Genomic DNA, 14,757 nt, shown 5'->3' on the forward strand with positions numbered 1-14,757 from the left:
TTTTTTATTGTCTTCTGCACTTTTCTACTCATTCATATTTGTTGTTACCAACATAAGGCCCGCTCCACCCCTTTTTTAAATTTAAAAATTCCACCCCATACACGGAGCATACTCAATGTTCAATCGTTTCTATGTTATTTTTGTGATGAGAATATTGGCTATTAAGCTTAACTGCTGGTCAAAATAATTTCGCGAAGGTGGTGAACGAATCGGCGATCTCAAGAAGTGGGTGAGAGAGGGATCTAGAAATGACTTTGGGTTGAAACGAATATTTTTGGTTCGTGGATAGCTCACACGGTAGAGCCCGCTCTCACCTCCCAGGCGGAGTTGTCGTACCAATAAGGTCGCAGGTTCAAACCCACCACCGCCGCGAAAAAAATTTTTATTCTCTATTGTCTTCTGGCACTTTTCTACTCACTTCATATCTTGTTGTTACCAACATAAGTGCCTGCTCCATTCACTTTTTGAATTAAAAATTCACCCTATACACCGGAGCATACTCATGTCTCAATCGTTTCTATGTTTATATGTTTGTGATGAGAATATTGGCTATTAAGCTTAACTGCTGGTCAAATTATTTCGCGAAGGTGGTGAACGAATCGGCGATCTCAAGAAGTGGGTGAGAGAGGGATCTAGAAATGACTTTGGGTTTGAAACGAATATTTTTGTGTTCGTGGATAGCTCACACGGTAGAGCCACGCTCTCACCTGCCAGGCGGAGTTGTCGTACCAATAAGGTCGCAGGTTCAAACCCCACCACCGCCGCGAAAAAAATTTTTATTCTCTATTGTCTTCTGGCACTTTTCTACTCACTTCATATCTTGTTGTTACCAACATAAGTGCCTGCTCCACTCACTTTTCTGAATTAAAAATTCACCCCATACACCGGAGCATACTCAATGTCTCAATCGTTTCTATGTTATATGTTTGTGATGAGAATATTGGCTATTAAGCTTAACTGCTGGTCAAAATTATTTCGCGAAGGTGGTGAACGAATCGGCGATCTCAAGAAGTGGGTGAGAGAGGGATCTAGAAATGACTTTGGGTTTGAAACGAATATTTTGTGTTCGTGGATAGCTCACACGGTAGAGCCACGCTCTCACCTGCCAGGCGGAGTTGTCGTACCAATAAGGTCGCAGGTTCAAACCCCACCACCGCCGCGAAAAAAATTTTTATTCTCTATTGTCTTCTGGCACTTTTCTACTCACTTCATATCTTGTTGTTACCAACATAAGTGCCTGCTCCACTCACTTTTCTGAATTATAAACTATCTATGGGTAATACTTTAATGTATACACTTTTGCTTGTTTATGGTTCCCCTTCTTTGCAAAGCTTCTTTATAAATATGTAAGAGCCACACGGCCCACGGTGCCGGAGTTTAACCCGGTTTCTGTATAATTGATTGGATAGTGAGTTTCCTGGCTACCTCTTAAATTGAACGCTAGCCTATTGCAAAGTATATTATCCGTCAGTTGTTGTTGAACAGAGTATTAATATTAATTTACAAACTGGTTGGCCATTTGCTTTGAATGAGACACATCGAATAAAGGCAAATTAGCCAGTCTCAAGCATTGACGAACACAGAACTGAGCGTGAATATACCTTGAAACATTCTTCATATTATGGCAATCTGCCGAAGAGAGAGTGGTCAGTCAAACATGCCTTTAAACAGTTTACTGCAATATCTGGAAAACACGTATTTAAAAATTTGGCTAGTAAACTCGTCCTTCAAATATCGATCAATTTAAATGAACCTCATCTTTGAAAAAACTATCAAACCTTGGTCTTAAGGAAAGTATCGCGAAGTCCCAGGTTTGAGAGTTTTGCCAAGACGAGGGCCATTTAAATCGATTGATATTTGAAGGACGAGTTTTCTGACCAGATTTTTAAATATGCGTTTTTCCAAAGCACGGCACTTAAATGGTTAACGCAAATGTTTGAAGAGCAGGAGAAATGAGAGGAAAGAGACGAGGACAGAAGGAAAAGGAGGAAAAAAAAAGAATGATAAAAATGACGTACCGATTATTCAATTTTATAACGGTTTATTACTATAATATTATTGTCCATTCTGACTAGGAGGCTACCTGGGAACCATCGTTTCCTTTGCCATGTCAGGGTATTTATGTGATCATGGATTTGCTGGAGGCTGGCCTTCAATATTCTATGTAACAGGTATTCCAAGTGTTACCCTTTTATTGTTTTCGACTCCTATTTAATTTTTTTGGGTATGTTTTGTTGTAATTGCTTTTCTGTTGTTAAAACATTAATTGTAATAGAAGTAGATGTAGCATTTGTAATACTACTACTACTAATGATAATAATAATAATAATGATAATAATAGTAGTAGTAGTAGTAGTAGTAGTAGTAGTAGTAGTAGTAGTAGTAGTAGTAGTAGTAGTAGTAGTAGTAGTAGTAGTAGTAGTAGTAGTAGTAGTACTAGTAGTAGTAGTACTAGTAGTAGTAGTAGTAGCAGCAGCAGCAGCAGCAGCAGCAGTAGTAGTAGTAGTAGTAGTAGTAGTAGTAGTAGTAGTAGTAGTAGTAGTAGTAGTATTAGTAGTAGTAGTAGTAGTTGTTGTTGTAGTAGTAGTAGGAGTAGTAGTAATAGTAGTAGTAGTAGTAGTAGTAGTAGTAGTAGTAGTAGTAGTAGTAGTAGTAGTAGGAGTAGTAGTAGTTGTAGTAGTAGTAGTAGTAGTAGTAGTAGTAGTAGTAGTAGTAGTAGTAGTAGGAGGAGGAGGAGGAGGAGGAGGAGGAGGAGGAGGAGGAGAAGGAGGAAGAGAATGATGAGGAGGAGGAGGAAGAAGTGGAGGAGGAGTGGTGGTGGTAGTAGTCGTTGTTATAGTAGCAGCAGCAGCAGCAGCAGCAGCAGCAGCAGTAGTAGTAGTACTAGTAGTAGTAGTAGTAGTAGTAGTAGTAGTAGTAGTAGTAGTAGTAGTAGTAGTAGTAGTAGTAGTAGTAGTAGTAGTAGTAGTAGTAGTAGTAGTAGTAGTAGTAGTAGTAGTAGTAGTAGTAGTAGTGGAAATAGTAGTTGTAGCAGTAGTTATTGTAGTAGTATTAGGAGTAGTAGTAGTAGTGGTAGTAGTAGTAGTAGTAGTAGTAGTAGTAGTAGTAGTAGTAGTAGTAGTCGTCGTCGTCGTCGTAGTAGTAGTAGTAGTAGTAGTAGTAGTAGTAGTAGTAGTAGTAGTAGTAGTAGTAGTAGTAGTAGTAGTAGTAGTAGTGATAGTGGTAGAAGTAGTATCAGTAGCAAAAACTGTTTTAGATTTGAGAAAGGGAAATAAACTACTAAATGATATAAATGGAATTATTCTTGACTGTATATGATATATTATTTCCCTTGTACTGCATTTTGTTATCGCATTTACAATTGGCTACTCTAGAACCGACTGACACAGAAGACCCTGAGCCCCGAAGTTGCAAGTCTTCCCAACATTGTCCATCTTGAAATGGTTTCACAAAGATAACATTTTTGTTTAAAACAGCTGATAACTTGTAAACACTTAAAAGACAGAATGGCGACGTTCAACAGACACGTTAGTGAGAAAGGGTTCTGTATTTTTCCCGATTGTCCGGGGCTCAAACCAGGGACCTGTCGGTCTGAAGGCATGTGTCATACCACAAGACCACTTAGCCGCGATCTATCAACCCAGGTACTCATTCATGCATGAGTAAATGGATCAACGTATCAGCAGCCAACTTTATCAGCGATCCAAACGTCAAAATCAACGTTGAAAATCGAGATCTTTATTTAAGGCCGTGTACTTATTGACAAGTCTGATAACCCAAATTATTGTAGTCTCATTGTTGTCATGGGAATACTCTCAGACCAAAGCAACACATTCCACATCACAACACTACACAAACGTGCTTTATTTATCCTTAAGTCGATGAATTACCACATTCAATAATGTTCTTATCTGAAGCACTAGATCATCCATACTATGCATGATTTGAATACACAGGAAATATGTGTTAAAATATAATCGTGTCTTCAAAGGAATTAAAACCCGCAATGATTGATTTGCAACCACTTGATTCAATCATCAGGCTATCATATTGTCATGCCATGTTGATGTTTCTGAACAGATAAAAATGTTCTTCCTTATCATTTAATTTTTCATTGCTTTTTATCAGGGGGTGCAGCATTGTTGTGGACTATGGCTTGGTACTTCTTTGTTTACGATAGTCCCAGCAAACATCCAACCATCAGTCAGTCGGAAAGAGACTACATCGTAACTAGTCTTGGAGAACGTACACAAGAGGTCCCTTTGATTTTTTATTTCCTTTGACCGGATAGGTTTTTAAAAAAGTCTATACATATTGTTTGTCTTGCACATATAACATGTAGTTTAAATTTAAGATTTTTATTTCAATTTTCTAAATCGCCTATCGGTCGATTAATATGACCTACTCAACATTTTTTAAAAATCGAAACAGGGACTTAAAATTGTTTTAGCTAGAGTAATGTTTCATGAGAAACTTGAATAAAGGTAAACTACGATCTGCTTTATCAATTTATATAAATTGTATCTAGATTATATATGACATCATGCATCATGAAATATTTTTTCATATCGAGGAATCAAGTTCTAAGCTGATAAAAAAATGTCGCATCTTACCCTCACTGCGAAATTAATAAGCGAATTCCCAGAAATGAAACCGAAACAGATTATGTTGCCCTTGAAAATTTTCTAACCGAAAGGTTCTATAAAATTAAGGTGCTACCGAAGGTTGTGCGTCTTCTTGGGTGCGTACGCACAGAATGAAAATAAAACCTTAACTTTTGACAGTAAAGAAAAAAAAATACATCCATAAATTGTTAACAATTACCAGCCATCGTTATCTGAAAAATGTGTATGAAACGACGTGTCCATATATACAGGTCTGACATTCGAACGCAATTATGGGACTAGTTTAACATTGTTGTAATGGACAATATTTTGCGTTATTAAAAAAAATTGAGCCCAAAATAAATTGGGTTATTAGACCTACCCACGTCGGTATGAAACAAACCAGACAAAGCAGAAAAAAAATACAAGAAACAATCATTCCCAAAAGAATTCGCCTGCCTGGCAGGCCAATCTATTTGGGTTTTTCTTTTATGGATGATGTATTACAAATATTGCTTGTGGTACTGTTTCAGACTGACCTTTTAAGCTTTTTATCTTACATCAATGGCAGCACCCTAACATTTGTCTCTTTGGTGTCTTCATTATCTGTATCTGTTCAGGCCTTGTCCATTCCCTGGAAGTCTATCATGACGTCACCTCCATTCTGGGCTCTCATCATGGCTGTGGTGGCCGTAGCCTGGGTTGACTACACCTTTTTGACGTCATTACCACAATACATGAAGGATGTTCTTGACTACGACATCGAAAAGGTTTAGTTTTCTTTTACTACAAATCGAATGTAGCGTGATGGTGTATTGTTTACTGCGGCTTTATGTTACGGTCTTGTAATCTAACACTCAGCTTCTAACTGTCTGTTTCTGATTCGAGTTCAGTTTTTGTGGTAAAAGATCGATTCATTGAAATAGTTTCTTACACATATTCTCTCACCATACCCAGAAGTAAAATGAGGACCTGACTGATGACACTGTTATCTGTTAAATTGTAACAGGCGTCATGTCTCGTCCTAAATGTAAAGTACTGTTGTTGCCTGGGGACACAATATAATGCTCTTTGAGCATATTCTACATCTATTGCGCTAAATATAAGCTCACGTGCCTTGATTAGAGTGGGATCTAATAAATTAAATAGTTAATTGACTAGGACTATTGGGACCGATCGTCTCAATGGAATATTATATCGTAGTGTTCTAGTTGACAAAAGGTGATTTTAAAGGGTGTTTCTTTTTTTTACAAAACTCTCTGAAACCCGCCAAAAACGTTCAAAGTTACAGGTGAGCAGCTGCAGGGAGTGAACCAGGGACTAAGGGAAGTGTACACCAGAGGGGAGTGAACCTGGGAATATGGAAGGAGAATATCAAAAGGAAATCAACCTCGGACAATGGGAAATTGATACCAGTGGGAATTTAAGCCGGACTATGGGAGATGGGCACCAGAGGGGAATGAACCTGAGACTATATGAGGTGGGCACCGATGTGGAATGAACCTCGGACTACGGGAGCTAAATACCAGTGGAGAGTGAAGACAGGAATATGGGATTTGGACATCACTGGGAAGTAAACCCAGAAGGGTACTTCATTTTTCCGAAACCGTCCTAAGTTATGGGAAGTGGGCAGTAGTGGGGAGTGAACCAGGGACTAAGGGAAGTGGATACTAGCGGAAAGTGAACCTGGGACTATGAGAGGAGGATATCAGAGGGAAATTAATCTGGGACTATGAGAGATGGATACAGGCGGGAATTGAAACCGGACTGTGGAAGGTGGGCACCAGATGAAAATGAAACTACAGGAGTTGAGCACCAATGGGGAATGAACATGGGACTACGAAGGTAGATAGCACTGGAGAGTGAAGTCGGGAATATGGGATTTGGACACCCGTGGGGAGTGAACCTAGAAAGGTTCTCCTTTTTTTCCGAAACCTCCAGCAGTCCTAGGTTCATTCTTCACTGGTTCCACCTCCCATACTCCTAGCTTCGGTCCCCACTGGTATCCACTTCCCATAGTCCCAGGTTTATTCTCCCTTGATATCCACATCTCTGTTTCCTGGTTTCGTTCTCCACAGGTGTTCACTTCCATTGCCCCAGGTCCACTCCTCACTGGTTTCAACCTCAAATAGCATATGGTTCACTCTGCACAGAGTATCTTCTTCCATTGCCTTTAGTTTACTCTCCATTAGTGTTCACCTCTCATAGTCCTGGGTTCACCCGCCAATTGTATCTCATCCTATAGTCCTGTGTTCATTCCTCATTGGTACCCACCTCCCCTAGTCCTAGTTTCACTCCCTAGGGGTGCTCACCTACCATAGTCCTACTTCAGTCCCCATTGGTATCCACCTCCCATAGACACAGTTTCATTCCCCACTGCTGTCCTCCTCCCATATTCCCAGGTTCACTACCCACTTGTGTCTACCCCAGGTAGTCTCGGGTTCACTCTCCAGTGGGCGTTCTCATTCTCAGCTCTGTGTTCATTCTTCAGTAGTGTCCACATCTCATCGCCCCACGTTTACTCGCCACTTGTATCTCATCTTATAGCCATATGATCATTCCTCCTTGGTGTCCATCCCCATTGTTCCGGGTTCACTGCACACTGTGTCCACCTCACACAGTTCTGGGCTCACTCCCTACAACTGCCCACCTCCCTTTGTCCCCGGCTTATTCCCCACTGCTAACACCCAATGGTGCCACCATAGTCCCGGCTTCAATTCCCACTGGTATCCATCTCCAACAGTCCCAGGTTCAATACCCATTACTGTCCACTTCCCCGAGCCCCTGGTTTACTCCCTACTGCTGGTCACTTCCCATATCTTCGGACGGTTTCGGTATGTTTCGGAAAAAAAGGAAGAAAACCTTCTGGGTTTACTCCCCACTGGTGCTCAACTCCCACATTCCCGGCTTCACTCTCCACTGGTATCTACCTCTCGTAGTCCCAGGTTAATCACCCATTGGTGCCCACCTCCTATAATCTCAGGATCATTATCCTCGGGTGCCCACCTTCCATAGTCCGGCTTCAATTCCCACTGGTATCCATCTCCCATGATGATATCCTCCTCCCATAATCCCAGGTTCACTCTCCATGATATACCCTTCCCCGAGTCCCAGGCTCACTTCCCACAGCTGTCCACTTCTCATGACTTTGGACTGTTTCGGTGGGTTTAGGCGGGTTTCGTAAAAAAAAAAAAACAACAAAAGAAACATCAATTTTAAAAGTAAAAATGATTAGCGGTGTCACATTTTACATTTTAGTTTCATAAGAATTTATTGATGCTATGAGTTTATGTAAAATACTCACGACATCTGCCAGCTGGTTATAACGTACCAGCACACAAAATGTGACGACAAATCGTTTTTTAAATATTTTGTCTTTTTAATGTAGCAAACAATGCTGGCAAAAGACTCAAATTTCTGCCGACAAAAATATCACAATTTTGAGTTTATTTCTAGGCAGTATAGGCTAATATCAGCTCACACAGCAAATTCCACCAAAATATTGCCTTTTTATGAGCCCTATGCAACAAAGGGTTAAAAGTTAACAATCTAACCGATCAGGCATAATACCGTTTTGATGCGATGGGTCACTTTTGGCTTTGAAATACATCAATGTTTTATATTCTTGTTATGTTTACTTTTAACACGAAGAGTCACAAAAGGAATATTTGTGGTCCATAGAGTACAAACAAAAGGGATGCATGCACCCTTGATAAAACACGTTCAAGCTCAAAAAATTTTTAATTAATAAATCAAAATAACAACGCCGTAAGGTATCTAGAACTTGAAAAAACAAGTATTTAAGTTAATAATTCACATTGAACGTCGTAAAAATCAATATCTAAGTCTACTGAAATTTTGATAACCAAAAACGCATTTGATATTAATCAGTAGAATACGAGGAGATCAATCGCACTCCATTCACACACACACACACACACACACAAACAAACACACACACACACACACACACAGAGAGAGAGAGAGAGAAAGAGAGAGATAGAGAGATGGAGAGAGAGAAAGAAAGAAAGAGAGAGATAGATAGATAGATAGATAGAGAGAGAGAGAGAGAGAGAGAGAGAGAGAGAGAGAGAGAGAAAGAAAGAAAGAAAGAGAGAGACAATCATATGTATACAAAACAAATATAAAAGATAAAGATGGTGCTCAAAGACACAAGGAAATAATGATCTTGCAAAAAACACCTTGACAGTCAAACAAACACATATAAATACACGCCCACGCGCGCTCGGGCGCGCAATTCAAGCAATAGTAACATTCATAGATAACAATGCCGTCAGTAAATAAGGAAGTCATTCACATTCGGCAATATTTGTCTCAAACTTGTCTTGACATTTTGTTCACCACTGTGGCGAAATGGTTAAGAATCTGTTTAGAAATAAGTTTAGGTGTTTATTTGCATGTGAAATAAAATCTTGAGCATCTATATAGCACAATAGCTGATGAAAGTTCTCAAAGCGCTTTGCATCAAAGTTAAAGGTAACATTCTCTACTCTGTATTGTATTCTGTCCAATGCTCCTTGCTTCAAATTCAGAAAACTCCATTTTTTTGTTTTGCCCCATGCCTGTCAGGATGGTCTTCTTTCTTCTGTGCCATCAATGTGTCAATTTGTCAGCAGCTTATTCTGTGGTCTAGTTGCCGATTGGATGAGGGGTAAAGGGCTCTCAACAAGGCTGGTCAGAAATATTTTCCAACTAACAGGTAACCATCATATATAAAAGCATATATAAAATGAGTAATAAGAAGAGCCAACAAGAATGAGAAAGGGAAGAGGAGGGTTGGTCGACCAAAACCAACATGGCGACGAAGCATTGAGATCGAGCTAAAGGCAGCTGGACAAACCTGGGCCCGGATAAAGAAGACCTCCAAAAACCGAGTCAGATGGAAGAGTGCTGTTGCGGCTCTATGTTCCACAAGGAATTAAGAGTCTTAAGTCAAGTAAGTCAACAAGAGTGAGAAGATGCAGGGTCTTAAACTGCTATCAGTTCTCAAAACAATGTTGAAAATCTTTCAGTGAATGGTCGTTTGCCAAATCTGGCCCAACTGAAATTACCCTCCTTTATCTGGACGGATCTCAAGCAGTGCAGTGGTTTTCAAGAACCGTCTGAAATCATTTCTTTTCTCAAAGTATTTACTAAAGTTAACTGCCCTAATTTTTAAAATGTTACTGTTTCGTAACACTTTTATTATGTCTGCCATTTTTTGTCGTGTATCTTTGCTGGTATAGATAGTGTGTGCCTGGTTAAGAAAGTCACAACATTACCATCCGGAAGTAAAACGGACCAACACACAAAACTATGTGTAACCTTAAACGTTTTATAGTCTGGTTAAAACAGTTTAGTGAGAATTACTCACAAACATGGATGGCAAAAAACAATAACAAAGGCCTGAGTGACGTCATCTTTGTTCTGTCTATATATGAACCTGCGTGTGTGTATGTGTGTGTGTGTGTGTGTGTGCGTGTTTAAGTGAATTAAGCGTGTGAAAACATTTTAGATGTATGTAATGTAAAGTGTTAAGAGGTTTCGACAGTACCATTATTCTCTCTCTCTCTCTCTCTCTCTCTCTCTCTCTCTCTCTCTCTCTTTCTTTCTTTCTTTCTCTCTCTCTATCTGTGTGTGTGTATGTGTGTGTGTGTTTGTATGTGGCTATTGAAACAAATTCCAAATTTCCTGTCATCACAATCCCAATTAGTGAAATATGTAAGTCCTCAATCTATCAATTTCATTATTGAAATTTCTTTTTATTTATCTCCCCTCCAGTGTTCCTTGGTATCGCTGGATGTCTTCTTGGCGTTGGATACGTAGATCGTGAACACAGAACGACTGCGATTGCACTGCTTGGTTTGTCTGGTTTCTTTGCCGGCCTGCAGCAAGCCGGATACATTGCCAATTTCATTGACATTGCCCCGAGGTTAGGTGATCGATATGTTCTAATGAATCCATTCTTAACGATCATAACATCAGAATTGTATCAACTTTGTATATCCATTTTCAGTTATTACATAAATTGAGTTGTAAACATTCCTGGAGCCAATTAGCCCTGCGGGTTATTGTTACATTTATTTCATTTTTAAAACGAGCTGTTCGTTGTCTTATAAAACAATAGACATATTCAGACAAAATAATTACATTTTTTTTCTATCAAACACTATTTGTCCTATATAAGCATAGACATATATTATGATTATAAGAAACCGTTTTATTTTCAATGTCACATCCTCTGCAATCTGGTATCGTTTAAGTAAAATATTCATTTCAAATGCACGTGATTGGAACATTGATCGGATTTCCAAAGGAAAAACAGAGCAAGAATCCTATGGTACCACCGAGTATTGTTTTTGACCTTTATTTTGTGTTCACCATTCTGCTGTAAAAAGGGTAAATTCAACAGATAGTTTTTGGATGTCATTTTATCACAAAGGGATTGCATCACAAAAATGTCATTCAAATCTTCTAAAAGCTTCTCGAAGCTTCAAATTTGCTTTGCTAATTGACTTCATGATATCTTTACTTGATTTGAAAAAAAAATCTCGGTCTTCACCTGATTTGAAAAAAAAAAATCCCGGTTTGTTATGTTATATTAGGAAACTCCTGGTGACAAAATAGAATATATTCTCAATATGATTGATGTGAAAAACGCCCGAGGGTCAGATCATCTTATCTTTAATGAATTTTATTGATTGTATTTGATCACAGACATTGTGTTATTATACTTCTAAGATCGAGGTGTACTTTTGAAAATATTTCAGAAATTGAGCATCTGCAGGTTCTATTTTAAACGTAGCTATTATGGCACTTATATATCGATTAACTGTGGCATACACCAGCCAAAGTGACTTGTTCACTCGAGTGTGCCAGATATCATTATTGTACTTCACGATTAAAACTTTTTTTTTTATAAATGTTGATTTAACCTGTTAAAGTATATGCAAAAATGTGCTTTATGTTTCCATGTCTGTGTTAAAATATTTTTGTTAAGCATAAAATCAACGTAAGGTGGTGCAATTTGAGTGGGCGGGATTTAAATTGCTTCTCAAAGACCATTTATGACACCCCACTCCTCCTCCTCCTCCTCCTTCTTGTCAACCTCCTTCTCCTCCTCCTCCTCCTCCTCCTCATCATCATCATCATCATCATCATCATCATCATTATCATCCTCAAATCATTATCATCTTTTTGTTTCCTTTCTTTCTGGTAAGCATTCCATTCCTGTGAATGAAATTTACCACTGAGTGACAAGAATAACCCCTTGAATATGGACGATTGGTTTTACTCAAGACTGCACAGGGCAGCATCTGGTCTGTATCGAAACAGGTACCTCCAGATTGGAAGCGAAAACCTTATCGACGTTCAATGCTGCCCGACACTTGATCATCCAATCCAGCTTAAATACTGAAATGGGTCGAAAAATTCCCTTTATTCATCGTTAAAGCAATCGTTTTTTAGGGTCCATTGCAAGGGTACACTGGAATACTATAAGCGTCAGCGGTAGTGTAGCGTCACAAACTGAGCGAGGGCGGAGTGCTCAAGGCCACACAGCACAGTGGGAATTGAATTCGGTACCATCTGGGTACGAAGAAAGAACCATACCGCTTTGCCACGCTGCCAGACTGCCCCGCTTCCCTCCCAAACAATTAATAATATGCTTGAATTAATGGTAGCTATGCATATTAGTAAAATGCTCACCATTTGTCCCGCCATATCAATCGTACAAACACACAACACTATGTGTAACCTTTAACGTTTAAATATGCTAAAGAAAATGTACGAGAATTAATCACCGTTCTGGTAGTCTAGAAACAATAACAAAGAGCTGAATGACGTAAACTTCATTCATTCTATAGTCTAATATACGTTTACTCCATTTTATTCCATTCCCAGGTTTGCTGGTGTTATGTATGGAATTGGTAACTGTATCGCTACTCTTCCTGGAATTATATCTCCTACCATTGTTGGAGTAATGACAAAACAGGTTGGGATGTTATGATGTGAATAAAGATGGAGGAGGTGGAGGAGGAGGAGGAGAAGAAGAAGAAGAAGAAGAAGAAGAAGAAGAAGAAGAAGAAGAAGGTTTGGAGGAGGAAGATGGAGTAGGAAAGGGACGAAAAGGAGGAGAAACAACTACCGAAATATCATTAAAAATTATTGAACTACGGTTAAGTATTTTACAATCCAATTTTATTGGCGGTGGTGTTGGCCCAGCAGTCTACTTCATTGATTTTGCCAATTGTGTGTCATATGCTTTAGTATTATTATTTCCAAATTCAGAATCCAGCAACAGAATAGCATCGGGAAATTGCAATCGACAAAGAACGTACCGAACCTATGTTTTTGCCACCCTCTGCATATGACACTAGTCTACCGCAAATCACTTTTTTTTTCCAGATCTACAGACCCAACCACCCATTCACTCTTGAACGGACAGGGGACCGATATCCATCCCTTTGATTGTGAGACAATTGATACTGCTATACCGTGGAAAATATACAAACAAACAAAAGCACATATTTCAAATTTTGAACAGAAAACTCGTCCTTCAAGAGTTTTTGGCAAGATGAAGGTAATTTTAATTGATCGATATTTGAAGGACGAGTTTTCTGGCCAACATTTTAAATACGTTTCTTTCCAGACTATGGCAGAATATAACACTGATAAATCGGGGCTCCTGATATTTTAACCACCATTTCAAAGTGGTTTTGTGTCCAAGTCATATTTATTCTAGACATCATTTTATAATTAAAATATAGAACCTGTGTTAAGTCTATATTATATCTTATTGAATACATATCGATGGTCGGCGGATGTCATCAAAAGTCTGATCCGCCCAAAATTAAATAAAACATGGTGCGCAGAACTCGTTTGTCGATTTCAGAGTTTTGATCCGCCGATCGTAAAAATCGGCCGACAATCGTAGTTGATCAAATGCAGGAACCCAACATTTCTATTTCTAATCATTTTAAATTAAAATTCGTTTCACGCCAAAATAAACAACTTTGATCCCATGGGTCACACATTTGAAGTTGTTGAGGTATATTATTATTAAATTGTCTCCAGAAATCAAGACAAGAATGGCAATCGGTGTTCGATGTGTGTGTTGGAATATCCCTATTTGCAGGCTTAGTGTTTCTGCTTTTCTCACGGGGAGACGTTCAGCCTTGGGCTATGGAAGTCTCCAGTCAAGAAGGTCACTCCACTGATACATCACGTGATTGTACAATACAAAGGGAGGACAGGAGAGAAAGATTGAGAGACGACAACAATTGTTGACATTTTGTTTCCGATTCTGAACAAAACTATGATAAACAACTTCCACTACCAACACCACCATCACCAACAGCAGCAGCAGCAGCATCGTTCGTCTTCCTCTTTATCCTCATTATCATCATCATCATCATCATCATCATCATCATCATCATCATCATCATCATAATTATTATTATTATCCTCCTCCTCCTCCTCCTCCTCCTTCTCCTCCTCCTCCTCCTCATCATCATCATCATCATCATCATCATCATCATCATCATCATTATCCATCATCAATCCCTAATGACTTATAATTCACTATTTTTCTTGAAACCAACAATTATTTCATTTCTTTTTGTGATACACGCCTAATCGTATTAGTCAATAAATATACTTATTCTTATATTGAAAATTCATTTGTGGTCCTTATCTTTTAGCACTTTGTATCTAGAGTATTTGAAAAATTGGCTCATAATTTTTTTTAATGAAAGAAATTCATGGAATTAATGTGGCTTGTCATTATTGTTCATTGAATTCTTGCGTGATGGTTAATATGCCGTCAGTTAATGAGTTTTAAAAAAAAATCAATGCAATGAAATACTACAGGGAACATGAAATTAATTTGTCGTATGACTACAAATAGGAAAAACTACCGCCTCCCTCTATTTGGACTCCCAACACTCTTTTGGTGTTGAAAATTTGTGAGCTTATAGCTCTCCGATCATTCTGTTTACGTAAACAAAATGGCGCTTTCGGTAATACGCTGCAAAACCCTTTAATACAATCAAAATAATTGCAGAAAAGAAAGCAAACATTAATAAATGGTAAAAAGACTGCGGAGATATAAAGGGAACCTCGGTTTTATGTACCATTAAATATACGAGGGTGG

At 38.7% G+C, this 14,757-nt stretch overlaps 2 protein-coding genes across 3 annotated transcripts in view; one reads left to right on the forward strand and one right to left on the reverse strand.

Annotated features, from left to right (window-relative positions):
* LOC144971284 (uncharacterized) overlaps window positions 1-14,757 on the reverse strand; it is a 40,936-nt gene that overhangs the window by 18,266 nt on the left and 7,913 nt on the right. The gene's annotated exons all lie outside the window — the stretch shown is intronic.
* On the forward strand, window positions 2,080-14,262 carry LOC144972099 (putative transporter slc-17.2). 2 transcript variants are annotated; one of them, XR_013645267.1, is made up of 8 exons: window positions 2,080-2,171; window positions 4,129-4,256; window positions 5,225-5,374; window positions 9,195-9,324; window positions 10,386-10,536; window positions 12,507-12,597; window positions 13,011-13,185; window positions 13,680-13,809. XR_013645267.1 is itself a non-coding variant. In XM_078913188.1 (7 exons), the coding sequence occupies exons 1-7, from the start codon at window positions 2,108-2,110 to the stop codon at window positions 13,890-13,892; spliced, it is 927 nt and encodes a 308-aa protein (XP_078769314.1). In that variant the 5' UTR covers window positions 2,080-2,107; the 3' UTR covers window positions 13,893-14,262. The 2 variants fall into 2 exon arrangements, 1 of the variants encoding a protein (XP_078769314.1); XM_078913188.1 differs by lacking the exon at window positions 13,011-13,185 and having other exon boundaries at window positions 13,680-14,262.

This window comes from Berghia stephanieae, chromosome 4 (genome assembly GCF_034508935.2).
Source record: "Berghia stephanieae isolate SIO BIC M18660-M18661 chromosome 4, UCSD_Bste_1.3, whole genome shotgun sequence".
Lineage (NCBI taxonomy): Eukaryota > Metazoa > Mollusca > Gastropoda > Nudibranchia > Aeolidiidae > Berghia > Berghia stephanieae.

What these genes read in the sequence shown, in the direction of transcription:
- LOC144972099 (XM_078913188.1), top strand. Translation starts at nt 2,108, where the DNA reads ATGTCAGGGTATTTATGTGATCATGGATTTGCTGGAGGCTGGCCTTCA. An exon ending in TTCATTGACATTGCCCCGAG is followed by an intron (nt 10,537 to 12,506) that starts GTTAGGTGATCG and finishes TTCCATTCCCAG; the next exon opens with GTTTGCTGGTGTTATGTATG. An exon ending in TTGGAGTAATGACAAAACAG is followed by an intron (nt 12,598 to 13,679) that starts GTTGGGATGTTA and finishes AATTGTCTCCAG; the next exon opens with AAATCAAGACAAGAATGGCA.